This window comes from Fusarium vanettenii, assembly GCF_000151355.1.
Source record: "Fusarium vanettenii 77-13-4 chromosome 2 genomic scaffold NECHAsca_26_chr2_2_0, whole genome shotgun sequence".
In the NCBI taxonomy this organism is placed as follows: Eukaryota; Fungi; Ascomycota; class Sordariomycetes; order Hypocreales; family Nectriaceae; genus Fusarium; species Fusarium vanettenii.
Window position 1 is genome coordinate 606,672 of NW_003315859.1, and position 27,241 is coordinate 633,912.

General features: G+C 46.3%; 9 protein-coding genes across 9 annotated transcripts; 4 read left to right on the plus strand and 5 right to left on the minus strand.

Annotated features, from left to right (window-relative positions):
- Window positions 1-1,678: 1,678 nt before the first annotated feature.
- Window positions 1,679-2,543, minus strand: NECHADRAFT_91512 (uncharacterized protein; the record flags this gene model as incomplete). Its single annotated transcript, XM_003044074.1, has 2 exons — window positions 1,679-2,331; window positions 2,390-2,543. 2 exons carry the CDS (start codon window positions 2,541-2,543, stop codon window positions 1,679-1,681), a joined length of 807 nt encoding a protein of 268 aa, XP_003044120.1.
- Window positions 2,544-3,590: 1,047 nt separating this feature from the next.
- On the plus strand, window positions 3,591-4,110 carry NECHADRAFT_77130 (uncharacterized protein; the record flags this gene model as incomplete). Its single annotated transcript, XM_003043968.1, has 4 exons — window positions 3,591-3,637; window positions 3,706-3,907; window positions 3,961-4,008; window positions 4,057-4,110. The coding sequence occupies 4 exons, from the start codon at window positions 3,591-3,593 to the stop codon at window positions 4,108-4,110; spliced, it is 351 nt and encodes a 116-aa protein (XP_003044014.1).
- A 976-nt stretch (window positions 4,111-5,086) lies between these two features.
- NECHADRAFT_77131 (uncharacterized protein) lies at window positions 5,087-5,908 on the minus strand (the record flags this gene model as incomplete). The annotated part of the gene is made up of 1 exon (XM_003044075.1): window positions 5,087-5,908. The coding sequence occupies one exon, from the start codon at window positions 5,906-5,908 to the stop codon at window positions 5,087-5,089; it is 822 nt and encodes a 273-aa protein (XP_003044121.1).
- Window positions 5,909-6,538: 630 nt separating this feature from the next.
- On the plus strand, window positions 6,539-7,501 carry NECHADRAFT_34615 (uncharacterized protein; the record flags this gene model as incomplete). Its single annotated transcript, XM_003043969.1, has 1 exon — window positions 6,539-7,501. The coding sequence occupies one exon, from the start codon at window positions 6,539-6,541 to the stop codon at window positions 7,499-7,501; it is 963 nt and encodes a 320-aa protein (XP_003044015.1).
- Window positions 7,502-9,109: 1,608 nt separating this feature from the next.
- NECHADRAFT_34725 (uncharacterized protein) lies at window positions 9,110-10,055 on the minus strand (the record flags this gene model as incomplete). The annotated part of the gene is made up of 2 exons (XM_003044076.1): window positions 9,110-9,271; window positions 9,417-10,055. The coding sequence occupies 2 exons, from the start codon at window positions 10,053-10,055 to the stop codon at window positions 9,110-9,112; spliced, it is 801 nt and encodes a 266-aa protein (XP_003044122.1).
- A 455-nt stretch (window positions 10,056-10,510) lies between these two features.
- NECHADRAFT_77135 (uncharacterized protein) lies at window positions 10,511-12,667 on the minus strand (the record flags this gene model as incomplete). Its single annotated transcript, XM_003044077.1, has 3 exons — window positions 10,511-10,754; window positions 10,824-12,283; window positions 12,665-12,667. 3 exons carry the CDS (start codon window positions 12,665-12,667, stop codon window positions 10,511-10,513), a joined length of 1,707 nt encoding a protein of 568 aa, XP_003044123.1.
- Window positions 12,668-13,331: 664 nt separating this feature from the next.
- NECHADRAFT_77136 (uncharacterized protein) lies at window positions 13,332-15,871 on the plus strand (the record flags this gene model as incomplete). The annotated part of the gene is made up of 6 exons (XM_003043970.1): window positions 13,332-13,361; window positions 13,424-13,720; window positions 13,754-13,830; window positions 13,877-14,531; window positions 14,586-15,276; window positions 15,333-15,871. The coding sequence occupies 6 exons, from the start codon at window positions 13,332-13,334 to the stop codon at window positions 15,869-15,871; spliced, it is 2,289 nt and encodes a 762-aa protein (XP_003044016.1).
- Window positions 15,872-19,022: 3,151 nt separating this feature from the next.
- Window positions 19,023-20,783, minus strand: NECHADRAFT_12640 (uncharacterized protein; the record flags this gene model as incomplete). The annotated part of the gene is made up of 1 exon (XM_003044078.1): window positions 19,023-20,783. A coding segment is annotated over one exon (1,761 nt), but the record flags the coding sequence as incomplete, so codon positions are not given.
- Window positions 20,784-21,573: 790 nt separating this feature from the next.
- NECHADRAFT_77138 (uncharacterized protein) lies at window positions 21,574-24,907 on the plus strand (the record flags this gene model as incomplete). Its single annotated transcript, XM_003043971.1, has 7 exons — window positions 21,574-22,397; window positions 22,606-22,621; window positions 23,343-23,366; window positions 23,974-24,016; window positions 24,334-24,343; window positions 24,496-24,501; window positions 24,904-24,907. The coding sequence occupies 7 exons, from the start codon at window positions 21,574-21,576 to the stop codon at window positions 24,905-24,907; spliced, it is 927 nt and encodes a 308-aa protein (XP_003044017.1).
- Between the last annotated feature and the right edge of the window lie 2,334 nt (window positions 24,908-27,241).

Consider the following 27,241-nt stretch of genomic DNA (forward strand, 5'->3'; position numbering starts at 1 on the left):
TCCCGCAGACGTTGCGCTTGTGAAGAAGATCATGACATGGCTCGCCTTCTCCTGTGTTCCTCTCACACTTCCCCAGTTGTGGGAAGCACTCACAATCGAGAAAGGGGAAACGGTGATTGATGATGAGTCTCGACTACGAAGTCCTCAAGATATTCTACTCCTTGGTAACAGTCTGATCGCTGTCTCACCAGATGGTCACGTTGCACTGTCTCACCTTTCTGTTCGGGACTACCTTGTGTCCGCCGAAATTAGGAGCAACCCGAAAACGGCGGTCTTTGCTCTTGATCCTGGAATAAGTCATAGGGAGCTGGCTCAAGATTGCCTCACCTATCTCTTGCTCTCTGACCTATCTTCTGGGCCATCCAACATAGAACAGGAGTACTTGTCCAGGTTGGCACACTTCCCACTGCTTCAATATGCCACCAAATATTGGTTCTATCATGCTCGCAACGCGGCAGTCGACAACGAACTTCAAGATCTGACCATGAACTTCTTCGCACCAGAGGCAAGGGACAACTTCATGTCCTGGGTTCAAGTCTTGAACGCAGATTCGCTATTCAAATGGAACGTTTACCCCAGACATGCAACATCCCTTTACTATGCTGCCTCTCTGGGACTTGACGAGGCGGTTGAGTCTCTACTTGGATCAGCAAGCCTGGAGGAGGTCAATGCTCCCGGAAGTCGATTTGGAGGTACAGCCATTCATGCCGCAGCTATTCGGGGACACGTCTCGATCATCAAGCAGCTAGTTGCTGCAGGGGGTGATGCAGGTAAGGCAGACTTCAACAAGGTAACTCCTCTGCATAGTGCCGCAAGTCGACGTAGCGTGGAAACCATCAAGGTCTTGTTAGAGCACGGAGCCCCAAAAGAAGCCAAGGACGGTATGGATGGCAAGACCCCTGCCGATTGGGCTAGACTAAGTGGTCATGTGGACGTGGCGAGACTGATTGAAACATTTTCTAAAGAGGTTGCTCCGAACAAAGAGCGCAAGGATAGAAACGGAAAAGGCACGAACAGCAAGTTGCCCCCAGACACATTTTCAGACTCCATACCTCATACAATTGAGGTGTGGCAACCAGGCGTCTGCTTCTTCCCCGACTTCTACGAAAGGAGGTCTGGTCTAGACTGCTCTCACATTATTGGTATAACTATTGGAGAAGAGTCTTGTACCTTTGACAGCGACTTTACGTTCACACGGAGTGAAGGGCTAGACGATCGACTCCAGTGTGGTAGATAAGCGGTTGATTTCGGTTAGTCGCATGTTATTAAATTGCGATCGGCGACGCTGGTAGATTGTTTAAACTTTCTTGATAACATGATGGTGAATTTTAGGTCTTTTATTTTAGTCTGCCACTTCTCTTCTTATCATAGCGGCTAAGATGTCGGTATTGAACGTAAGGCAGTTTTTCACACAATGACAGCTTTGAAACACACTACACAGGGCTGTCACAAGGCGACGCCAGGGGCCAACAGTCAAAAGGAACGTGATCTATTTAGAATGCAACTCGGCCTTGGGGCTTTGAAGACCAAGCATCAGCCGAGACTGAGTCAGTTTCCCAAAAGTATGTACAATTTCATCCTTGGTTGCTATAATTTCGCCTTCAACCTTGGATCCCGAGCTCGGTTGAGGAGAAGTCAAGTGCACTTAACCCCTCACCGTATCCCTGCCGGGGCGGCCTTAACGGAAGTTACCCTGTCCATGGCAGCGAGACAGGGGAGGGTTGTTTCCCCGCTTGACACACATGGAAATGGCTCCCTCGATCCACTTAATCCCGTTGTAGCTACCATCCTTGCGACTGTCGGCATACCAAGTACCGATCTGCCGAGCAGATCCAATGCAGCCGCGGAACTGACGGCCGGATCGTCGGGTTGTGATGGGCTTGGTGATCATGACACCGCAGTTTCCGTTCTTGACAGTGCCCTTGGTGATGACGGAGGTCTGGGTGGTCCAGGTGCGGCTGTAGTTGATGCCGAGTGACGAGCCGAGACGGTCCTTGACGAACTTGATGTCGACGCCGGCACTGCCGCCGACAGTGTTGGAGATACTGTAGCCAGAGGAGACGCTAATGTCCATGTCGCCAACGGCGCAGACGACAGGGGACATCTGCATGTCCCAGTCGACAAAGGTCTCAGTCTTGTCCGTGACAATGTAGTTGGTGTTGTCGCACGAGGCGCGCTTCTTGTGGCCGCCCTCAGCAGCTTCAACATCCTCAAGATCAGGGATATCGGAAGCGTTGTAGGAGACCCAAGAGGGATCAAGCTCGGGAGCACCGATCTTGATGCCAGCAGCCTTGAGCGAGGCCAGGTAGACGTCCTCTTTGACGACGTACTCTTCAGATATATTAGTACATGAATGTAGAAGACGTCAGGGCGAGAAGTTATAACTTACCAACACCATCGACGGGAACAATCACGTCGATAGACTTGATCTCATAGCCCGAAGTCCATTTGACCGCGCCGGGAAAGGTTTCGGCTCCGGCTTCCAGAGGCATGGCGCCAGCTACGGAAGCGAGGAACAAGCCAACAAGGCCAAGGTGATACATTTCGGAAACGATTGGGGAGTTGTAAGAGTGAGTGTAAGAAGAAGGCTGCAGAGACTGCGAGTTGAGGTGATGATTTTTCTTCCAAGAGCCGTGGAATCGACCAGCTATTTATCCTTCACCGTGATGACCATCATGCTGTTGAGAGTCTTGTTGTCGGCCTGGCGAGGCGACAGGGGGCTTACACTGAGCCATCCTAACTGCCGTAGACATTCATGCGAACCCCTTGAGGCCTTGAGGGGTTTTCGTGATCCTCTCAATCAACACACCGACGATGATCCCACAAGGTGTCGTTTATCACCCCACGTTGGAGATAGACCTAGACCTATGACATCTTGGCATGAAATCTATCTAACCTCGAATTCTATCAAAGAAGCACGTGTGTGTGCATTGTCATTTTAATAGTGTTTCGTCAGTAGCGCGCTATGGTTCGTTCACCTCCCCGTTTGGATCTTCGCGTGAAACAGAAATTCGTATAAGGGACCCTTGGGCTTCTAGACCTCGTGCCGAGTCCCACAATGGAAGCCTTTAACGCCATGACATAGCAAGGGTCTGTCAGCCCGATGACACCTGGCTCGTGGAAATTTACGATCGCTACAGTTCCGAGCTCTACTATCTGGGTCAAGTGTCACCTCCCGGCAGGCATGTCAAACCAGCCTCGACCCACCAGGATAACCACATGTGATGCTATTCGGCATCTACCTTCTGGATCAAGCATGTATAATTCAATGCGCTATGATATCTCCCAACCAGGACTCAAACTCTATCCACGTGCGAGACGAGCCGAGTCGTCCGTCTTGGTGTAGAGATCAGCTGTCTGTCGGTCCGAGAGAAGATTGGAAGAAGGGAGAGATCATGGGCATCACGGCAACTCGGCTCTGGCCGTCTAAGTCGTGGGGGCTGGGTGATAGAAGAATGGCTGCTGGATGGGAGACATGGGTCATGGTCACGCCTATAAAAGCTCACTACGCCAACGTTCTTCTCAATCCTCATCAGACACAAAAATCATTCTATCTACATCTCAAAGGCTTCATTAGCACCTCGATCATCATGCAATTCTCCATCCTCACCACCTTGGTCCTCATGGCCGCCAGCGGGTTCGTCAAGCTCTCCTTTCCTTATGCCTGGTTGCCCCAAAGGAGCTAACAGTTGATGATCCTCACAGTGCCAACGCCGACCTTCACCGCTCTGCTGCTTGTGTCTCCAACAGAAAGACGTCTCCCATCGGCGGCACTCCTTGGAGCCCCAGCTACAACTGGAAGACTTCTTACGAAGTCCTCCCTGACGCGACCCGATGTGCTTGCAACTACTACCGCAACCGCAACACTGGCAACAAGAAGTGGGACAAGTGCCCCGACTGCAATTTCGTGAGCCTTGACTTTTACCTTTGCCATTGTATTCTGGCTAATCTTGTCTTTAGGATGGCATCATCTGCAACTCCAAGAACGGTCACATTGGTGGCGACGAGGTAAGATCACATTGCCCGTTATGAGGAGCGGTTTTAACCTTGCTGCAGTTCACTTATTACTGTGAGAAGAAGTGTGGTGCTCAGGGTGCTGAGGCCGACTAAAGCTGCCGCGTGTGGTGAGGATTTGCCGTCGAGAAGATGTTGTGATGAGAAGCCTTCATTTGGTCATTCGCGGCTCGTGCGCTTTTGATTGTTTCACTGTACTTAGTTCTAAGCTTAAATTCACATCTGTACATGCCCTGGAACTTGTAACCCTAGCAACTAGAGGACCCCTTCACTAAGGGAGCTTTGGTGCTGATGGGTCATGATGTGTGTTCTCGCGTTGCATCTGGTGTAATGTCACATTGGAACTGTGGTGTAGCTATTCTTGGCAAACCTAGACAGGGCTGAGGCAAAATTGGGCTTGTGTTTCATCTTTCCCTTATTCCCCCTACGTATTATAATATTTCACAATCGACAGTTCTGGCTTGTGGGTTATTGGGCTAGTATTGGCTCGCTCCGTCTGAGATGGTTTGGAGTGTAGGGTACCCACCTTTAGTACTTGAGTTTCCAGAGTTCTCCTGACCACCCTTATTGAGGACGACAACAATGGGATGCTATTGTCAATAACAATACTATGGTAGATGATATTTGCTATTTTATTTTCAAGTTTGCCACTACAACTTGTCCTCTGTGTCGCACTGCCACACTGGTTCGTCGCTTTCATTGTGAAAATTTGTTCTTTCATAGATGCAGCCTGGACCTAGATGGAAACTGAACCCGAAGATCGTGACTTTCATTAAAGCCGCCAGAGAGTTAATTCCCTTGGAGTTGGAAAAAAGCCGAGCTCCACTGACGACAGACGAAGAAGTGGCGATAAGTTGGTGACTAGACGAGAGCAATACCCATTTCGACCAAGATTGAGAAGGATTCAATGGAGGGGGACCAGATACACGCAATGTTCAACAATAAGAACGAACTAAGTTCAAGACAACTAGAGATGGGAGATGTTTCACCCCTGGGTCACAGAAAGCTTTTCTTCCTCAATTCAACCCTTGGCAGAGAAACCCCCTTGATTCAACATGGGTTCAAAAACCACTTAAGCCCGCATTGAACTCTCCCAATCCAGTGTGGCATTCGATGGTGGAAGACCAAAGCAACGAATTCCTGGGTTCTCAGGGTCTTTAGTATGAGTCATCTCGATCGCCGACCTTCGCCTGTGATTTCGGTCGAACCAGTACTGCACCAGCCCATACTCTCCAAAGACGTGCACGAGAAAGGCATCCTCAGGCTTGGGCTCCGCCTCGACCATCTTGACCCAGTATGGCGATCCAAACCCAACACTTCCCTCCGGGGGGAAGTCCCTGGGCGCCTTGGCAAGTTGAGCCAGCGTCTCGGCATCCAGCATGATGCAAGCAGCATAACGCATGTCACCGGAAATCGAAGTGCCTTCCTTGGCCGCGACCCATTGGTTGAAATATTCGCGCACCGTGGCCACCGAGGCACTGTCCAGCCGCGTCTCATCTTCCAGCATATCCTTTTCGTAGCGATGCACAATCTCGTCATTGGGACGCGTGTCGACCTCGACGGGAATATGGCCAAGCTGGAAGCTGTTTTTCTTCTTCCACGCGATGTCTTCCTTGACAACGGCAGCCTCAGAATTGGCCTCCACCTGCGCTATGCGGCCGATAAGAGCGAGGGCGTGCTGAAACTGCTCATCTGATTCAGGTCTATAAGCGGTGCGCACGATGGCGAATCCCCATCGCCTGTGTCTGTGGCCAACCTCCAGCACTAAGACCTGTTTGAGCTGGTGCATGACGCGGCGATGCCATCGAGGGTCTCCCTGGAAGCGTGGTTTCCAAAGTTCGTCGTCATGCACCCAGGAGGGGAATTCATCCAGGCCAGAAGCCGATTGTGCCATGATATAGAGGAGTGAGAAGGATGTAGAGCTTGTGAGTGAGAAGGAAAAGGAGGGGGCGGTGTGAGGGATCAAGTGGAATACCCAACACCATGTGGTGCCTCAGGGGGGTCCTATTAGACAACCTTAAAAAAAGAACGCCAGACAGTCAAATGACGATGAGAGAATATCCGCTACAATTTGTCAGTAGCTTAAGTTTACATTACACGACTGTTACTAGGCAGTTGAGTGCTATTGGTGTGGCTGTGTCTCGGCGGTTCGGCTGTTATATGCGGCCGAGATGGCCACCCATGGTCACGGACCTCGTAATCTTTTTTCGTACTTGCTGATCCCTTAATCTGTCTACCCATGCTCCCTGAAACAAGGAAACCTATAAGCAATTGAAGTGTGAAAAGGCCTTGTTTAGAAAAAGCTATATAACATGGTCGTGGCCATCCCATACAGCATGCCAGATCCAGCCCGCATTCAACCCTTAGCAAGCCCTTCCACCTACTACACATCCCCTTTGATACAACGATAATGGTTGCTGTATCGATTCTCGCCGGTTTGTTGGCCTCTGTGGCACACTCTGCCGCATATGTCTTTCACCCTGACAACCACAATACTTTCGAGAATGTTCGTCCACACCAACCCATGCGTGATTACCCAATATTAACCTTCTCACAGACGCGCATCCCGGCGCTGTATGATCTCTCGGCCGACCAGCATGACAGCGGCTCGTTCTGGACATGCGCATTTCTTACGACCACTACGGGACGACAATACCTATCCCTTCAGCACATCCTCGGTTCCAACAGTGCATCGTCCGTCTGCAAGTCATCCATCCTCGATTTGAGCTCCAAACAGTACTGGAACGATCTGACGTATTGCGAGCCTACCAATGAAACAACTGCCGGCACCGTTGGAGTGCACCTGGACAGTTACGGTTTTGGAGCGACATCTGAAGACAAAATCAGCTCCATGTATGCCTTTGGTGCCGGCGAGAACTACTCGTATGATCTGCAATTCGCTGCCAAGTCGAAGGTGCTACTCAATGGCGGCAATGGTGTCATCACATTCGGCCTTGGATTTGTCAACTCGACTGAATGGGCTATTCCCTCAATGCGAACAACTGGCACAGTCACGCTGAACGATCGGACTGAGGCCATTGACCCCAAAAGATCATTCACTTGGTATGATCGACAGGCAGGATTCGGCGCCCCTCGCAATTGGACTTGGTTCCAGCTTCATTTCCCCGGTTCCGAGATCAAAGCCAGCATTTGGGCGTACGACCTGGTAGACACAGATACGGTAATGACGAACAGGTTTGCTACAGTCCGATTTGGGGAGGAATCTCATCTTATCCTCGCATACAACCTGCATGCGAGCGACGAGTCCTGGACATCCCCAAACACAAACATCACATACCCACTCCGATGGACGCTTGAATTCGAGAATGGAGATAAGTTGTTTATTGCATCTGTCAGACCGGACCAGGAGATGTATGGCCCCAGGGCTATTGGAGATTCCGTCTACGCAGGCTTTGTCACAGCCAAGGGCAGATTTCTTGGGCAAAGGGTGGGATACGGCGTGGTTGAGATGATTACGCTAATGTAAAGAGGGTGGTGGCCTTGAATCTTGGATGCCAGCTTAAAGTTTCCCTTTTCTACTGTAACTGTGTTAGAAAGTCTCACTTAGTAGGGACAGAAACAGTCAAGTCATTCGACGTCGCATTGACTCGTTCGAACGACTTTTCTATCCTGTGGCATTTATCGCGAGATATCTGATCCAGGCACGCATGCTTCATACGCTTTCTAGCCACTGCTTTCTATACATTCACTCTGTGCCCCCAATCTCTCTGTCTGCTGGGTCAGGCACGGCCCTGAGCTTCTTAATGACCTTCGCCGGGGAGCCAACAGCCACAGAGAATTCTGGAATATTCCTGGTGACAACGCTCCCAGCGCCAATGGTGGATCCTCTTCCAATGGTAATACCAGGCATAATGATCGCGTTGCTTCCGATCCAGCAGTCATCTCCGATGGCGACGCTCTTCGCGTACTCTCCCAAATCACGTCGAGACTGGACATCTGTATCGTGGGTGGCCGTAATAATAGTCACGGAGGGGCCGAACATGACTCGATCCCCGATGGTGACGAGTGCGCTGTCGAGAATCACTAAGCTGATACCATGTCAGTCTGCCCTCACATTTTAGGGAGCATGAGGGCCTACCCAAAGTTGGAGTAGAAGCGCTCTCCGACGGAAATGTTGCATCCGTAGTCCACTGTCATGGGTGGCTCAATCCACGTTCCCTCTCCAGTCTTTCCCAGCACCTTTTGGAGCATATTGCTGTATTCGGCTGAGAGAGACTCGGGAGTAGCGTCATCGGGGAAATGGTTGTTGAATTTGTGCATAATCTTTCGGGCCTGGAAGCGACCCATGACCAGCTCCGGGGCAAGACAGTCATACCTTGACGAAGTGTTAGCTCTGTTCCCCTGTCAAAAGCTAGCCGAGGGTATTTACGCCACACCAGAGATCATCTTCTCGTACTCATCACACCAGGGTGTGTTGTTCAAGGTCTTGGCGACCTCGATCACCGCGGCGTTTTTCTCCTTGCTGGCCATAATGATGTCGAGAGGGGGATAGAGAGCCTGAAATTTGAAGAGGGAAAAGACATATTCAGCTCGGGGAAGGCCATTATGTATGGGACTCATGAACTGACAGTCTACTCCCCTCTCTCCTCCTCCAAGTACAACACGGCATGTCGGCCCGCTGGGTTATATTCGGGACATGTTCGGATCAAGTGGAGTCAGTGGAAGTAACACCCCGGACTAGCTGTCTAGCTGCAGCTTTTTTTGATCACATTTGCTTCATCACCCCATGTCATGCCTAAGCAGAGGACGGGGAAGTCCGCCCCTTCAAGAGCCGGGCTAAAGAGGACCTTGGCATCTTCCCCAACCTCTCCTGGGATTGACTTCTGTTCGTTTATCTCCACATCTAACTCAAGGGCCACTTTGCCTTGCCAGTGACCTCGGTGGGTCTCCTCAAACGTGGGCTACAATGTACAGATCCAGATCCCGGTACAATTTACCTCAATTGTGGTAGTACTTCTCTTTCAGTATAAAGGTGTGGTATTTATTTAGAAGTCTAACCCTTAACTCAAGTACCATAGTAGACACACATGTCAAACTAAAGAACCTCAAGGACTCTTTGGTGACATGTAACCAGTTAAACATCGACGCCATTGAGAGATATCCTCAACAGAAATGATGCCCGGATCTCATCTGCTCGAGCCTTGAGCTCCTCAACATCCCAGTTCGCCCAGACAAACTTGTCTCTCAGAAAAGCAGCTTCATCCGACGCAAGCCACACAACAAAATGTCCAGGTAGCTCAACTATAAGTCGTCAGTATCATGCGCAACACATCAACTGCTTGGTGATTTGGAAGAGACAAGCACCACATACCTGTGTCTGGGCCAACCGGGATTCTTGGGTTGATCTCGGTTCCAACGATGCCTGGGTGGAAGCTCGCCACGTGAATATCCGGGTTCTCAGATGCATAATAGTCAAGCATCTTCTGTGCCGCTCCTTTGATGGCAGCATAATTCCACACTCCTGGCACCTCTGGGAGAGGAGCCCAGTGACCGATGGAAGATCCTGTGTGCAGCAACTTTGCACCGCGAGCCGCCAAAGGGGTGAATGCTTGCAGTGAGTTGAACGGGCCGAGAAAGTTGATCTCAAAGCCTCGACGGATCTCTGCCTCCTGGTAGCCGATAACAGGAGCCTCTTCCGGAAGGATACCGGCATTGTCGAGGAATATGTCAATCTTGCTCTCGATTTTAGCGACAATCGCAGTTAGGGCCGCCTCAATGGAGGCGCGTTTGGTAACGTCGCCTGTCTGCAAGATGACCTGGGTCGACGAGTTGGCTTCGGTAATGGCCTGGCCAGCAGTCTGGAGGCGGTCGAGGCGACGCCCAATGATAGACACCGACTTGGCATTGGCCTGGGCAAAGGCAATTGCGGCAGCCTTACCAATGCCTGTGCCGCCGCCCGTGATGACGACGTGCTTGCCAGCTACCGAAAGGTCTGGCCTTGTGGGCGAGATGGCTGGGTAGGTATCATTGTGCCAGGTCTTGGTGAACGAGGTGATACTATCGAAGGGAGGAGACGCCATGGTGAGGTAAGATGAGTTTAGGGCTATGATGAGTCAGTTTTTCTTGATTGAGATCAGTTTCACGGTAGAATCTTCGCTTTCTTTTATACCTCGCAGAAACAAGTCGATTGCTAAGCCAGCAGTGAAAGCAGGGGGCACATCTGCTTCCGCGGAACTCAGGCAGGAAATGCCACATCTCCATTGATTGGCATATCCCCTTCTCGCTCCACTCTGCTTACAATTCGAGTTTTTTGGCATCTACTCGCTTTAGCACATTCCATGTTGGACTTCCAATGGAATACGACAAAGGTGGTAGTGGGGAGTGCAACTAGGCACCTCTTGGCCCGATGTTCTTAGCAAACTTAATCGTAATAAGAACGAACAAACTACAGCTGATTGCTTAATAAGGACTACAAAGCCATGATTGAAATTTATTTAGGTACTACTTATCATTTATATCCAATGTATGATATCATTCAATGGCACAAATCCTGATTAGATATACGGAGGCGGACTGCGTAAGCCTGACGCTGCAGCACCTCGCATGACTCCAGTGCCCTCTTGAGTCCATCAAGGGGTACTTGCCGAGCCATATCGTCCAAGAAAGAGAATGAAATAGTTGCCAGGCACTCGTCGTATTCCATATTCTCATGGTATGGGTTGAACATGTTGTTAGCAATTAAACAAACTCCCGCAGATATGTAAGTGCAAGCAGTCATCCTACAAAAAAAAAGTTAGCTTGAGGATTATGGAACGGTCGTGTTCTCGACGAGGACCCAAATTTCTTACCAAATGAAGGCGGGATCTTTTTGTCCAATGCCAGCGAATAGCTTCATGTATTCACGACACTCGTTGACAAGCTCATGCCAACCAACTGGTGCAGGTGCTGGTGAGACCACTTCATCTCGAACGGCATCTCTGCCAAAATCTTGCAGCGTCTGAAGCCATCGGCTTTCCATAACGTGAACCTGGCATATGGAGATACGGCAGAAAAGGTGAGTAGCGAAGAGGACGCCAAAACATCTACATGAGTTGACTTCACCCGAACTCAATATGGCCTCGGGCCGGAATTGTTGCGGCACCCGAGAGAACCAGTCGTCTAGCCTATAACGGAGAACGGCTACCTTCTCGAGCTTCTCGTGACTACTCAAGCGCCGGGAACTTGTTGAATACATGGCGCCATAAATCTCTCCTTGAATTTGAGCCAATTGTACCCGGGATAAGAAGAAATTGAAACTGGATATGCCGTCGGCACCGATGAAAAAGCCAGCCCCATCTTGAGGATCAGACGAAGGCCATTCTAGATCGATGTCCATTTCTCGCTGGATAGGTGGCTGTTTGGTTCGCATGCTGATGTCCCGATCGAGTATATATGCTATCCAGAACACACGGCACTTTTCCAGCGCGACATTACTATCGAGGCACGCCGAGCTCTCTCGTGTGTGTAGCCCTAGCTGATGCGCCAGGCGTAAAGCCATGGCGATCAACATTGTTGCAGGTTTCAAGTCTTGAACCCCTTGCAAGAGTAGGGTCATTCCGACGAGAACTTGTATGGTAAGTAGCGTCGTCTCCCCCATGACGACATTGGTGAGCACAGACTGGGCGTTGTTGGTGTACTTGGCCGTGCTTTTGCCAGGCGTCGCTTCTTCGGGCGGTGTCTGACGGTGAACCAACGCGAGCACCGTGTTGATAGCCGCCCAGGTAGTGTAGTCTCTTTGATCCGAGGATAGGTACCATCTATTAATGAGACGTAACAATCCGTCAGGATTAAATAGTGGGATGGCTGAGTTGAAACCAGCGATATATTGTTGCGCCGCAGACATGACCTCGTCTTGGGGCGGCAGTTCCAAGGGCCCATTGCGGTTGAAATCAGCTGCTTGGATGTCATAGGCCGAGGGAGGGTCAAACGTAACAGCAATGACCTCGTCCCTGTCTTCAAGTTCACAGATTCTCTGTCTAGCTTGGCTCAGGCTGGCTTCAAGACTCTCCACCCGAGCTTGTAGGTCCTCAGCAGTTTTACTGGTCTTTTGCTTTCTACCGCGGGCTTTTCTACTGGCTGCCTCGAAAGTACACTCCGAGTGGTATAATACGCAATGGGAGCAAGCGGGCTTCTGGCCGTCACATTTGATCCTCTTGCGGTAGCAGACATCACACGCCTGGGAATTGATCAGACATTGCACAAACACGAGTGACGGGATGATTGGATTTTGATAGACCAACTTTTCTTCGAGGAATAGGTTGCATAGCGCCTGTCAACGAATGTGATAATGAGTTTTATGAAAGTCAAATCTTGGACGCGTTTTGAGCGCAGTGCAGGTGGTTGTCCGGGCTGTTGACTAGGGTCCTTGTTTAGATAAAGGGATGTCTTCCGCGGAACCTCTGCTGATAAAGCAGGCCTCTGCGAGCTGGTTGTTCAACAGGGGTCTAAGCCAATCACGGTTAGTGTCTTCTTCTGCTGAATTGCGATATAATCTTAACAGAACCACATGGTGGTAAGCAGCACTAAGATAGTGCCCTAGCAAAGCGCCGCTCAGGCTGTTAGCCTTGGTTCAACCACAGAGGTGATACCTAAACCCGAAAACTTCAGACGAAGTATATTACGGTTCCATGTAATCCACCCAGACACAAACCATGGTCGGGACAATCTCTACCGATTCTTACGCGGTTTTTCATCTATTCTTTCCTTTTAAATGAGTAGTCGTGGTTCCGGATGAAGCATTATTAGTGTTTCCATGCCCAAACTCCAACACAGGCAGTCAACGTGCACCCACCCTGTACATCCATTTCAGCTAGAGTGGAGGCCGTCTTGTGAGTCCTCTGCTGAATAGATTCAAGCCTCAGAGGAGGGAATAGTCCAAATCTTTTAAGAAGAATTGCTTTTGTCTAGGCAGCTTTGAGGGGTCGGCTCGTTGAGAGTTTCACAGACTACCCTACGCTCTTGGCGTTGGCTTCAGTGCATACCTAGGCTGTGCTTCAGAAGGTTAATGTCGACCTGTTCAGCGATAGCGGGGCGCAATCATCTTAAACACGAGACAATTGCCTGCCTGGTTAATGGATGTCCAGTTCGACACCAAAACCAGCTTTCAAGCATCATGGCGCTCTCCCTCCCCCGGCGTCACGTCAAAATATGCCTTACCTACCTCTGCCCACTACGAAACGCGGTGGCTCAGCTCGGCGCTTATCGACAGCCTGATTCTCAAAGGATCAACCCACCCCTCATTTATTCTCACTCTTTGTTCAGCTTCGACTCATTCAACCACATTCCTTCATCCGAGCAAGAGCTCTTGTGCTTTCGCGATGGATCCTCTGTCCATCGCGACCTCTGTGGTAAGTGAAACCTCACATTCTCGTCTTGACGAACAAGACACGCCCACTGATGCGGTATTTAGGTCGGGTTAACGGCGACATGCCTCACAACCTGCAAAAAGCTGTCCGACCTTGCTGGAAATTACGAAGACGTGCCTGTAGTCATCGCAGTGATCTGTTCCGAGTCAACGCTTATCAGTATCGCCTTGTCTGAGCTACAGATGAAGATTCTTCGGCGAGATGACCTCTCACAGGCTTGGGCTTCGCGAACCGACGTGCTGATGGCCTTCGAGACGGCTCTCACTGGATGCATGGTTGTCTTTAGCTGCCTTGAGGCCGGGACTAGACAACTTCAATCGCAGAATTCGTCTAGTATGGGAGTATGGGCCAAAATCCGATTCTTGTGGAACTAGGACCGATTGAAAGACCTCCTGAATGCTCTCAGAGGACAGCAGACCTCAATAGGCTTTCTGCTAAAGCTTCTCGAGACGTAGGTATCGTTTGACAGACAAGAAGCATGTACTGATCCAAGATAGGGACGCTCTATCAGATATCCAGCGAAGTCTTCGCGACAATAGGTCCAGGATCCAGGCTAGTGCATCGCAAGCCCAATCACTCCGGTCAAGAAACCCGAGCATCAAGGTGGGGTGCGAGTCTATCTTTGACAACGACACTGCCAAGCTTAGTCTCTTTGACATCGAAGCCGTCTCAGCTGTCGCTCCCTCAGAGCTCGATTTCGAATTCGACGACTTGGTCCTGAATAGCCAAGCGTATCGACGAGCCTTTGCCAGAGCACAGGCAGACACCGAGCAGCCACATATACACGTCGTAGAAGGCGATCTCATTGACTTTTCAGAAGCTCAATCTTCCATTGACAACTCAGACGCCGCAACTATTCGAGAGCTGAACCAAGACCTCCAAGGCTTGAGCATGGGGGCAGATCCAGAGACATCTACCAGAGAGACAGCTCTACAACAACCACGACCACGGAGAAATTCGTGGGATGCACAAGAAGACAGCTTCAGCCTAAGAGAAATAGAACACCCAGAGAACCCAGGGGTACAATATTCTCAAAAATTGCCCCAAGAGAAACCCCACGCCAGATATTGTGATAAGTGTTCTGAGCCCATGCCCGGAAACTTTGTGAGGGCTCTAGATGGAGTATGGCATATCGACTGCTTCACGTGTGCTGTAAGTACTGCCAGGTTAAAGTACATCCAGTTTCGAGCTCACCCTGATTAATAGGATTGCAATCAACCTGTGGCCGCACACTTCTTTCCTCATGATGACAATGAAACTCAGAAACCCCTATGTGAGAGAGACTACCACCGGAGACTTGATTTGCTGTGTTTCAAATGCGACCAGGCTTTGAGAGAAAGCTACATCTCGGCCTTGGATCGAAAATACCACATTGACCACTTTCTGTGTGATGACTGCGGTGTCATCTTCAAGGCCAGCGACAGCTACTATGAATACAAGAACAAACTCGTCTGTGTGTGGGATTATTTGAAGGTTTACGCATCGCGATGCGAAGCCTGCAAGTTTCCAATCCTAAAGCGATTTGTGGACTCTACAGACTTCGAGGACGGCCCATCTACAGTTTGGCATCCAGAGTGCTATATGATAAAGAAAGAATTGGGCATCGTCCTCTCACTATCATGCCGGGACCGCGAGTACCTCGATTTGTTAGATGAATGGGTTGAACGAAAGGGCTCTGACATAACCCTTTCTAAACTACCTGATATACAAGAGCAGCATGAGGCTTTCCTAGTGGACCTCCAGGTGGCTACGTTGCAGTTTCTCGATGTCTTCCAACAGACAGCCACAGCTGTCTTGGCGAGCAAGGAGCATCTAGGCCAGGCATTTGAGCACTGGATTGCTGTCATCGCCTTGACAGACCTCCTTTTCCGGCTCGTTTCCGAAGTGACAGAAGGGAGTAAGTGGAGCGCTGCGTTACTTTGGACAGCCGACCACGTTGCTAACGCTCTGGAGTGCCTACTCACAAGCATATCATCCGTTTCAGCGCTGCCCTGAAGAAATACGCTATCGGTTTTCATCAAGGCACTGATCCTCCGCCTGATTCACTCTGTGAAGACCTAACCGCGGTAATAAAGCAAATTCTCAGGGCCGGGCTTGGATCTATCCTCGCGAACCAAGACCGCAGTAAGCTCAACAAATTCATAACAAAGTTGTCGGCAACATCACCACCCGAACTCAACCTCCCCTACCAAGGCGAGCCGCCTAGTGGAACTGGTCAGGGTATGTTGTGCGAAGGGTGCCAGGAGTATGTCAAGGCGGACGCATACACTGAGATTTCGATGCCCAATCTGCGATGGCATCCTGAGTGCTGGGCGTGTGTCGCATGCAAAGACCCTGGAATCCTCAACCCGACCCCTAGCCGGAACACAGACGGGCACTTCCAGTGCTCATCTCTGAAGTGTGGATGGGCCGGTGTAGTGACTTACATTCCAAGCTACTCTCAAATAGTCTATCTAATGTGGCTGGCCTGGAATGAGATGGCTGGGCGCTGATGGCCTTTTTTTGGACGCGTCATTATTGAGAACCTCGATCTTAAGATAGAAAAAAATATCATATCAGAGATTTGAGCCTTCAAAGTGACTTATCATACCTATGCTTCAACTCTTTTACAGTCTCCAACACCATCGTTATCATGTCAGCTGTGGAGAAGATCTCGATTGATAGCCAGGTCGGCCCGAACATGGCTTCAGTCGCATGATGACGACTTCACACTTGCAAGGGGGAACTCAGCTAACGGTTTTCATACGTCATAAGGAGCCAAACCTCCATTTGGCGAGCTCGCTGAGAAGTGCCCGTTGTGATGTCTGTCTTGGCCATGATGATGTATAGATAGCTTGAGAAGTACAAATGTTGGTTGGTAAGTTGGTACAATTGAAGTAGGACGTTCTTTTCCCCTTTTTTTCAAGAGTTCTGCTCTTGCTCTGGTATTTATACCCCGTCCAACCCCCATGTTGAGATGGGCTCTAAGAGTATGTATTTACAGCCGCGCATTTTGAATCGTGCCGTCGGAGTTTGATGCATCAAAGTCCGCATCTTTGGAGGACTTGTCAATCAATCCCGACAGGCGACGCACATGGCGACCAAGGAACAACTGATACCTGTCAAAGTGGCATCTTCCGATCTAGAATCCCGAACTCCCAACACGTATGAGGGGTCTCAGACTCCTAGATACGGTTCCCGCGCGTTCTCGCGAAGAATATATTGGTAAGAATGAGGTCTATTTAAAGATATTTCTTTATAATAAGCTCTAAACTAACTTTTCCTCTCCCCCCCTTGGCTTTACTCGCCCCGCGCCTTAGTCCGCCTCTTCGACCTTCGCTCGTCCGTTACTCGTCCATATATTAACTGGGAAGCAGGACGCGGGCTTTGGTCTTGAGAAATCTTCACAGTCTGGGATAGCTCTTTCTAACACAAGAACGACTGGACTTTTACCGGTTAAATCTGCTTAGGTGCGAGATTCTTCACCGAATAGGCGGTCCTCCTTCCAGCGTTCACACGGTACTTAAAATAACCTCTCTATGTACCTAGGTACCTACCTGAGAGAGAAACCTACCGCAAAAAGAATGTATTAGTGCAGGATGGGAGAAGTAGCAGGATGCCCCATTAAGAAGCTCGCTCCTTTTCCGTGACAAGAAACATTATCACTGGCAGTCGCTTTTAGAAGGCCTGAACTAGCTTAATGGTTGACGTTGACTATAAACTATAGCCAGGTATGTCATATATATCTGGCTCCCCAAGCAAGGCTAAAGTCGTGGTCTAAACCACGTGCACCTCAGAGAGGGGTTCCAAGATCTATACCAAACCATACTAGGTGCAACGACCTCGATGTTAGTACCAAATGTACCAATTGAAGTTGTCCGACCTCGTGCTTGCATCCTTCGAAGACCTACAATTATACCTCGTTCTACCCCGTAACAATCTACATAATGTGCATCCTGTTAGCTTGAAAAATACCGGACCAACGACTCGCCATAACCGATTGTAAGTGAGTTAGTTCCAGGAACTTGTATGAACTTGTGGTCTCTACCCTCTGATCAACGGGCTCTCTAAAAATAGGCATTCAGCTACAATCGCAAAAGACACTTGGTACATGGCGGCATCAAGCTTCAATACCCAAAATCACCTACAAAATTGTGGCCATAGAATCACCTAGCTGACAAAAGAGACGATAGGTTACGCAGCAGCTTACGAAGCCCTTTGATATCAGTATCAATTGTGAGATCAGCTCAGCTCAATGAGAAGATCAATAGCTGAGCACTAGTGCGTGCAACTTATGGGTTCTGGCTCCAATGAAGTGATTCGGGTTTTGCAGACCCTTGCCCTTCATTTCCGCTCTATCCACAACTGCCGCAAATACAGGGGAGCCCGTTGGATCCGCCGACGCCACGATCAATAGTCTGGGAAACTAGTTATCAGTCTCCAACTTAGTACGCGCTAAGAGACTACGGGAGTTTTTATTCAGGAACGTCGCAAAAGGGGCTTTTACTAAAAGCAAGCCATAAACACCAAAAGACCCCGATAGCTGTCCTCCCCTCCTCTCGTTACGCTTTCCTTTCCTTCACACTCCGCCGTAACGCCACTGCCGCCATGAGATCTACCATTCCGTTGCTGGCGTTTTGCCACCTCTCACTGGCATCCAGATGCAGGCCCTACTCTTCGGCGGTCACTTCCATCTTGTCCACAACGACCGATGTGCCCAGTGACACTGAATCCGCGTCTTCTACAACCCTATCCTCAACCACGCCTCTTGTGGAAACCGACTCATCCACCACTATTTCATACTCGACGACTCTCTCAGAGGACAGCAGCACTAGCGAATCTGCCACTTCAAGCAGCGGATCGTCTTCCACCGCTAGTGAGACCGAGAGTGTCACCTCGGATTCGTCCACCATCCCCACGGCTTTGGCCACGACTCTGAGTGTTGAGCCCTCGACTACAACGACGTCTATCTCGCAAGAGCCTACCAACATTATTGTCAACCCAGGCTTGGAGGATTCAGACACTATAGCCCCTTGGGTACGACTTGGCGGTTTCGGGAGTGTGTCTATCTCTACCACAGAATTCCATGGAGGCAGCCAGTCTGGCTATTTCACTGGAGCACCTGGAGGCCCCGCAAACATGGGTTTTAGACAAAACATCGACTCTTCTCTGCTGGAAGCTGACAAGACATACCGGTTCTCGGCATATGGAAGGTAACAGTGGCATCGGGTTGCTTCGTCACATTTGTAGGATGTGGCACAGGAGACGCATACTTCAACACTGCGAGCTTTGGAGGCAGCAGTGACTGGATCCTGGCGACAGTGACGTGCTCTTGGACGCAGGCGCGCTTGGACGCTGGAGCAAATGTTCGGGTACAGGGCACATGTGAGCGCCTTGCTTTCTATATGGATGATGCTGTCCTTGAAGAACTGGAAGCATCATGATAGGACGCATTGCGATAGCCCTTGTACGTTCTTAGGCCTGGTAGAATTATGTGAAGGGCATAGGGCCTGGTAGAGCATTCAGTCAGTTCTCACTGCCCCAATGACAGGCTCTGTGTAGGGACTGAAAATGGAAAAGAGACATGCGTTGCTGGTTCTACTCTATCTCGATTTGCGTGCCTTTGAGTTTCATGCTTGTACTCTCCTCCATCCCTTTGACAATCTCTCCCAGCATTAGCCCTGGAAAGATCCCATATCCGACTACAGTAAATCGGTTCGTTGTGTTAGGAACTGCTCGTAGAATGACTGGGATCCGGCAGCCAAACAGAATCCAGACCTGGTCTCCCGAATTGACACCGGAATCTTTATCTAGAGTCCCCAACCGTCCACCCGATGTCCCTACGAATGTCACGTAGCTGATATGAAGCATTGGTATCAGCGCCGCCCTTTCGTCTCTCGATAAAACATTCGTGGGCGTGTACCCTCCAAAAACAACATGTCGGAGACTAAATCCCTCCTGCTCCACCTTGGTTGCTGCCACGCACAGGGCCCGAAGCAACGCGACTCTCCTCGCTGGCGTTGGTTTATCCTGATGGTACATGGCACGGTAACGTTGATCTCTCAGCCATGAGAATAACAGCGACGTGACTTCGTCTTTCTCGTAGAGGGGTGACTCGGCGGCATCTGGCCAAACACGTCGACAGTATCCTTCCAGCTTTTGCAACCACTCGAGAATGGGTAGACCACCTGCTTCTTCCCGTTCTCCCACGAAGGAGACTGTGTCAACCAAAAGGCCTTCTGCGGAAAGTGTCAAAGTGTCTTGATTGACAGTAGCACGGGTCGCTCGAGTAGTACCACAAGCTCTACTCGCATTGATAAGCCCCCAGTTGATAGTGACATGTGGCATCCAGGTTGGGAGGCCCTCTCGATCCGAAGCAGCGTCAGGTGCGTGGTTTCCTTCGAAGGCCAGAAATGAGAGGTCGTGATATTTGTTCAGAAAAAGGCTGAATACTTGAGAGTATATCTTCAAGACGGGAGCCTGGTAGTCAACCCAAACCGCGTCCTGGTCTATATCGGCGACAAGTCCCAAGACACCGTAGACACGATCTCTAGGCTCAGTCATCTTCAAGCCAGATGCCTGCAGGAATAGATGTAACAATGACGATCCAAGGATGTCTCGAGTTATCTTGAACCGTTCTAGATCTTTCTCCCCGTGGACCTGACGACCCTTGAGCAAGCTCTCCCTGGCACGTAGTATACCGCCTCCCAGAATCTCAGGGGTCGAGGAGTCTTTTGTACTCCCGTCAATGCAGCGAGAAAGCTCAGACAAGGGGCCGGAGAATTGAACCATCTCGCGCTTGATGACACCCACTTTGTCCTGGAATTTCAACAACTGCGCCCCGTCAAAAGCATCACGGCGACAGTAGACCTGAATCTTTGGAGCAAGGATCAGTTCTTGCTGTATCCACAATCGACGCCAGTATGGGTTGCGAAAGATGTCCGCGACTGGGTACCAATACGACGGATCGTGAAAGTCGTCAAGCTCTACCCCTTTTCCAAAGTATTCTAAGTCTTCAAACACAGATGTGATAGGTTGTGCGTTGTGGTCGAGCCAAGCGCAGACAACTTGTGCAGTGGCGTATATCGATTGCATCAGCTTAATCTGATGCTCCTTATCGGCATTATCGGGCTGGTTTATGCAGAGGGCATCTGTCCAGACGACGCGTGGCTCGCTTTCATGTCGCAAGTCGTCCAGAGCTTTCCTGAGATTTCGGCCTACGGTAAACTTGGCGCCATTGACAGAGATGTCGTAGGTTGGCCGAGGCGGTCCCCATGTGTAGCTGAGCGCCTCGAAACTAGGCTTCTCATCCAAAGAGACGTTGAAGAGACGCGTGATAACCTTGCTACCAGGTTTACCGGGGTATAGCTCTAAAAGTCGTATTTCTCGTTTTGCTGGATCCAGCGGCGCGTACTGGAACGATGAGGCTTTTTTCGGCCTCTTTTCGACAGCCCACGAAGACTCAGCCGACGGTGGGCGCTTTGCTCGTCGCTTCCCCATATCAAGCATGCTAAAGCGATATACAAAGTTAGAGAGCAGAGACAAAGTAAAGCCAAGGTACCCGCAGGTAGATGAAGGAGTAGCTACCAAAGGTTGAGATGGTGCGGGGGTGAAAAATGATCGCACCTGAACGCAAAGAATGAGAGGTACATGGATAAGGCTGCCAATCAGACGCTCATCTTACCCCTGCGGCTGAAGGGGGACATTGGCAGATGGGCATTTTCAGATTTCCACCATTTAGGAATGGTCATGCTACCGTTGCAAGATCTTTGGCCCTGAATTACTTGCTCTCATTTCATGTGAACAGTTCTAGAGGCAGGTGATTGTAGGAGCTTGTTTGTCATCTCCGGGAGAATTTGTAAACAACCCGAGCGTGGGATCCAAGTTCACTCGGCGCCAACTCCACGTAATGGAGGTCAATTTGTGGTATGAATTGTATGATGCGCTAAACCCGGGGGTTAGGGTTTCTGTGCCGTTTTTCATCTCAGTCTACTGCAGATTCTGGCCTTGAGGGCAGCCTTGATTCAATTAACAGCCGGAGACCGCTTTGCCCCGGTCCTTATAAATCTCAGATTGAAGTCGGAGGAATATCAGTCCGGCAGCGCCAGAAGGATTCTAGGAGGTAATCCTTCGGTCCTATAAGAGACAGCCGATGGAGCCAGAATGAATAGAGAAAACAGACCTAACAGCAATACCAAGAAGCTGGACATTCATCATGCCATCTTCCTCGCCAACACCGCTCTACCCCGACATTGCAGACATACGTCATGCTACCCCGGCTCTTGTCGAATTCCTCCGTCACTATTTCCAGGCCAAAAGCCGCCATGATGCAGACGAATGGATCAAAGACTTTGATACTTCCAAGATCACCTATATTGAAACAGTTCTCGGTCTTCATCTCAACTCAGCAAACTTTGAGGCCACGACGAAAGCAATAATGGCGACATGGGGCGCAGATGCCAGGTCTTATCCACTCCGTATTATTGGCGACACGCATAGCGCGGTCATGTTCTTTGTGGACACTCCAGCCATGTTTGGCTCCGAACTTCGTGGGATTGCCGCACTTGACATGGAGAACGGCAAGGTGGTTCGCCAGGTCGACTACTGGGACGGGCGACGAGCTCCCTTGGCCGAGACAAGAGTTCCCGAGAGCCAGTACCCCACTGGTTTCGGAGAGTTAGCCGTGCAGAGGACTCGGAATCCAGTGCTGCAGGGCATCGTCAATGAGCTCCATGCGGGACTTTCGACGGGCAACAGCAGCATCACGGCGGCACTGTTTGACGTTGATGCTGTTTGGGAGGATCGAACTACGCGCACCGTACTCGATGGCCGATTGGCTATTGAGCGCTACCTTGCCAGGGCATTATCCAGCTTGCCATATGGTACTGACGCGACTGTTAGACATGTGGTAGGAAACGAGCAAGGCGGCGGATATGAATGGATCGGCGGGCCAGGCGCAGTCGCTCGCCATGGCATGACAGCTCTTAAGCTCAACAAGAATGGCTTGATTACCTGGATCTGTCCCGTGTGGGATGCATCGTACGCTAGCGACGTTGCAATTGCAACGCTCCTTAGATTCGCGATCGAGGAATAGGGGGCGCCTGCGCAGATCTTCAACAGTTCATCCTCCAACATACCTATGTCGAGTAATGGTACTCATAGTCTTTGCTGAGCGGCCGAGACGACTCAGGCGATGTGCTTGAGTATTTGGGCATGGTTATTCCGTATTACCTTACCCATAGACTAGACGATATGGTATACTCGTAAGCTCTTTCGGGGTGCCTTTCGGAAGAGCATTGCGGCATCGCATCGAGGAAGTTAGCACAGCTATAATAGCCGCAACACACTGCAAATCATATGAAAGTTACTTCATGCTGAGTTCCGGCCCGTGACTTGGAACCTTTAGTGACCCCAGTTTTCGAGATAACGTTGGGCATTTCAAACCCTCCACACGCATAAAGCCAAGCTACTCAACTCACTTCTCGAATTACCATGCCCTCGTGAGGTCACAAGACGGTCTTTTCTCGGCTTCTACAAACACCGCCCAGCTTTAAAGCTATCCAGAATCAACAGCAAAACTCCGTGCCGCACAAGCCTCAATCGGCTACCAGAGGCCTCGCAACGCTCCACGAACAGTCACTTTTTGCCACTCCAAACAAATATCCTCTCATATTAACTTATCGTCGCTCAAGGTTTCAGAACTCTCAACGATAGCTAGAATTTAAACACACTCACCTTCCTAGATCCAGGCAACGAATTTAATTATACTCTTATTGCAAGACGCCATCGATACCAACCAAGCGACATATTCCGGCCGTTTCCGATGCTCTCGCAAGACCCATCCATCATTTCTACACCCCAACTAGGGAAATTAGGAGTTTGGGGAATTAGTTAAGAGTTTGCCTTTAACAATCGTGACACATATCCAGACACATACAGTTCATCATACTCTCTTTGCACTGCCCTCTGCACTGCCCTCTATAGAGCCATTGGCTCTTGGCAATAGTGGTGAGTGGTCGCAGCCGACGTTGCGACCCTGTGGATCTCCCGCGTCAGACCGTGAAACCGTCGTCTCTAGATATTCGCAGCGACTTCCGATATCCCAAGAGATTTCATGAACTCAGTCATAACATACAGTTAACTCATAAGGGGGAGATATTTACTTAGCAATTCCCCGGGTATACGGCACAAGCACTGCCACCGAGGACCGGGTGATAGCTCAGTGTCTATATAAATAAAAACTAATAATAAACCTAATATAAAAGTTAATAGATTAGAAAAATATATTATAAAAGCTATTCTTAATATAAATAAAATTAATAATAAAATAATATATTTTATTAAATAAAAGAATTACTTAGACTTAAAAAATACTTAAGAAACCCTAGAATATATTATAAGTATATAATACTTTTTAAAGAACTTTTAATAATAATATTAAATAAAAATAAAATAGACTTAAAAATAATACTTTAATTAATAACCTTATAATCCTCTAATAATTAAACCTTAAATAAAACCTAAGCCTTTAAATTATAATAAGCCTCTTTATTATAATATTTTACCTTATTTAATTTATTTAAATCCTTATAATTATAATAAATTATCTTAATAGCCTTCTTATAAAGATATTTCTCTTTATAATAAAGCTATTATAAGTAAGATAAGGCCTTTAAGAGGTTTATCTTAGTTTTTTCTTTTTATTCTTTAAGATAATTTTTCTCCTAAGAAATATAAGTAATTAAGATATATTAATATATATTTATTACTAAGGAAAATATTAACCTATAGGTTTATAAAAAAATATTATTAAAATTATAATTTATATACTCTTTTTTAATATAAAAATTATAATATTATTTCCCTTTAGTTATTATATATAGATAGTAATTAATATAGAAATAAATAAAGTATTAAGGTATCTTAAAATTAAATTTATTAATTAAGCGAGAAAGGTTATTATAATGCGTAATAGTAAGTTTAGGGTAAGAAGATAATTTTTTAATATAACCTAATATTATATTAATAAAAGAAATAATTATAAGTCTAAGTTATTTATAGTAATACTTAGTCTCTAAAGCTAGCCTTAGGGATAAGACTAATAGAGGGGAAGCCTTATATTATAACTATAATATAGTCTAAGGTAATAATACTAAATAGAAAATTAACCCTATTATATTAGCTAATTATAAGGAAAGAAAATATATAAGTTAAATAAGGTTGATTTAATTCCCCTTGACTCTATAAGTTAAATACTAATAATTTAACTCGACTTAAATATATTTAACCTAAAAGACTAAATAGTATATAAAATATATATATTTATATTTTTTTATATATAAGTTACGTTAGCTATTAATATAACTTAATTATACTTAATACCTTTAAGTATATTATTAGATATAATATTATATTACCCTTTAAGGCTATATAATATAATCTAATACTAATATAAAAACTAATATAACCGGTGTATCCCTTAGGAAATATCCTCTTATTATAGATCTAGTATATATTTTAGCCTAATACTATTAATATAATATAGCTAGTAGTTAACTAAGGAAGGCATTAAAAAACTAGTTTCCTATTTAGGTTGTATTAATATATATATAGTTTCTAATTATCCGCCAAAAATAATATTCTATACCTAAATTTTATTTTTAATTTCATTCCTTAAGGCTCCTTCTAGGTAACTCGCTTATAGGTTACGTCTCCTGTATTCCTTAAAGCTACTAAGAAGTCTTATATGTTACGACCCTCGCGGTTACGTCACGTGGTCTCCACATTTCAGAGAACCCAGGGACCTATCAGAGGAGGACCGACGTGCTCCAGGAACGACGTCGGTCCCAACCTATAGTCGGTCCAAGCAAGCGATCTTCAGGCTTAGTTAACCCATTAAGGGCCAGGCTATAACTATAATAAAGAATAAATCTTAAATATAATATAATATTATAACCTAATATTAATATAATAACCTAGTTAAACTTCTATAGTAATAAAAGAGTTATACTTAGCTATATTATTATTATCACGGCTATAATATGAGCCAGGCGGGGAAATATAGTAGAAATACTCTGACTAAGCAAGGGACCAAAGGGACTAAATATCGCCCGCATCGGTCTAGGGACCGAATATTAGAAATATTAGTCCTACCTTAGACTAAACCTAGAAAATATTAGTCCTAAGATTAATTATAAGTATATAGAATGCGCTTATTATACTTTCTTATATAATAGCTACCTTAGCTATTAATATAACTTAGTTATATTTAATACCCTTAAGTATATTATTAGATATAATATTATATTACCCTCTAAGGTTATATAATATTCTCCTCTATTAATATAAATTAATATAACCGGTTTATCCCTTAAGAAATATCCTCTTATTATATATTAATAGCTCTTATTTAGAGGATTACTTATATTACCTTAAATAATATTAAATATAATAGCTACTTAGGCTACTCTTAGTAATAATTATTAGTAGGTTTTACTTATTATTTACTTATTTACCCTTATTATATTAATTTAAATTAATCTTAATAGTAATAAAGAAATAAATAATAATAATAAAAAACTTAAGTAACTCTACGCTTAGGTTATTATTATAATTACTAAAATAAAAGAACTTAGAGGACTTATTAATTATATAGCCGCTACTTAATAAGCTTAAAACTAATAATACTATAAGAATATCTAGAATATTAATAATATAATAATTATTATTATAAAGGGTAAAGATATTAAAGAAATCTTAAAGCTAGAATAATTAAAAAAGTTTAATAATATTATATATAAATTATTAATATTTCTTATATAATTATATATATTTATACTTTATTACCCTATATAGTTTATTATAGTATTTAATAAGGTCTAATATACTACTAGGTATCTTATTAAGTATCTTATAGCCTAATTTAAACCTACTATAAAGGAATACCTTATTAAACTACTTAGTAAATACTCGCCCTAGATTATAAACCTCTATTCTAGCTTTAAAACCTTTAAAGCTATATTCTAATAAGCTTTTAGAATAATAAATAAAAAGGCCTAAGTAAAAAGAGAAATTAAGGTATTTTAATAAACTTACTTTATATTAAAATATAGTACTAAGTACTTTTAGCTTACCTTAAAGCTTAATTAGGACTAAGAACCCTTAATATCTTTTTTCTTTAATAGACTTAATAAAGAGGTATAGGCTAAACTCTATAAGGAAGACTAGCTTAATAACCTTATTAATTATATTAGCTAAGTAATTAAGATTAATAATTAATAATTCTCTTAGAAGAAACTCTAAAATCCCTATAATAATAAAGAAAATTATTAAAAACCTTAGTTTAATATTAACTAAGGGTAATATTAATAAGCTAATATATCTTATAGAACCTATATAAGACCTATAAAACTTAGAATAACTTAATAAAAAAAGCGTAATTACTATAGATTTAAATATTAATATTATTATAAGATAAATTATATTAAGAAGATCTATTATAAGAAGTAATATAATATTAAGGAAGGCCGCTATTAGCTATAGTAATAATAACTCCCTGAAGGTAAGAAATAAATAAGATTTATATAAGCTAATAATAAATTATAAATAGCTCTCTAGATAATTAAAATACTTAGTATAGCCTAGACTAAGTATAATAATACTAGTCTAAAACTAAGAGATAGTATTATACCTTATAACTAGGTATACCTCACGGAGGAATAATTTAAATATAATAACTATTCTTAGCTAAAACTATAATATATTATAATAAAACCCCTAAAAATAAAATAGTTCTATCTTATAAATAGGTTAAGATAGAAATTATTACCCGAACTAATTAATAAACCTAATAAAGACCCTAATACTAAGACTATTATAGTAAT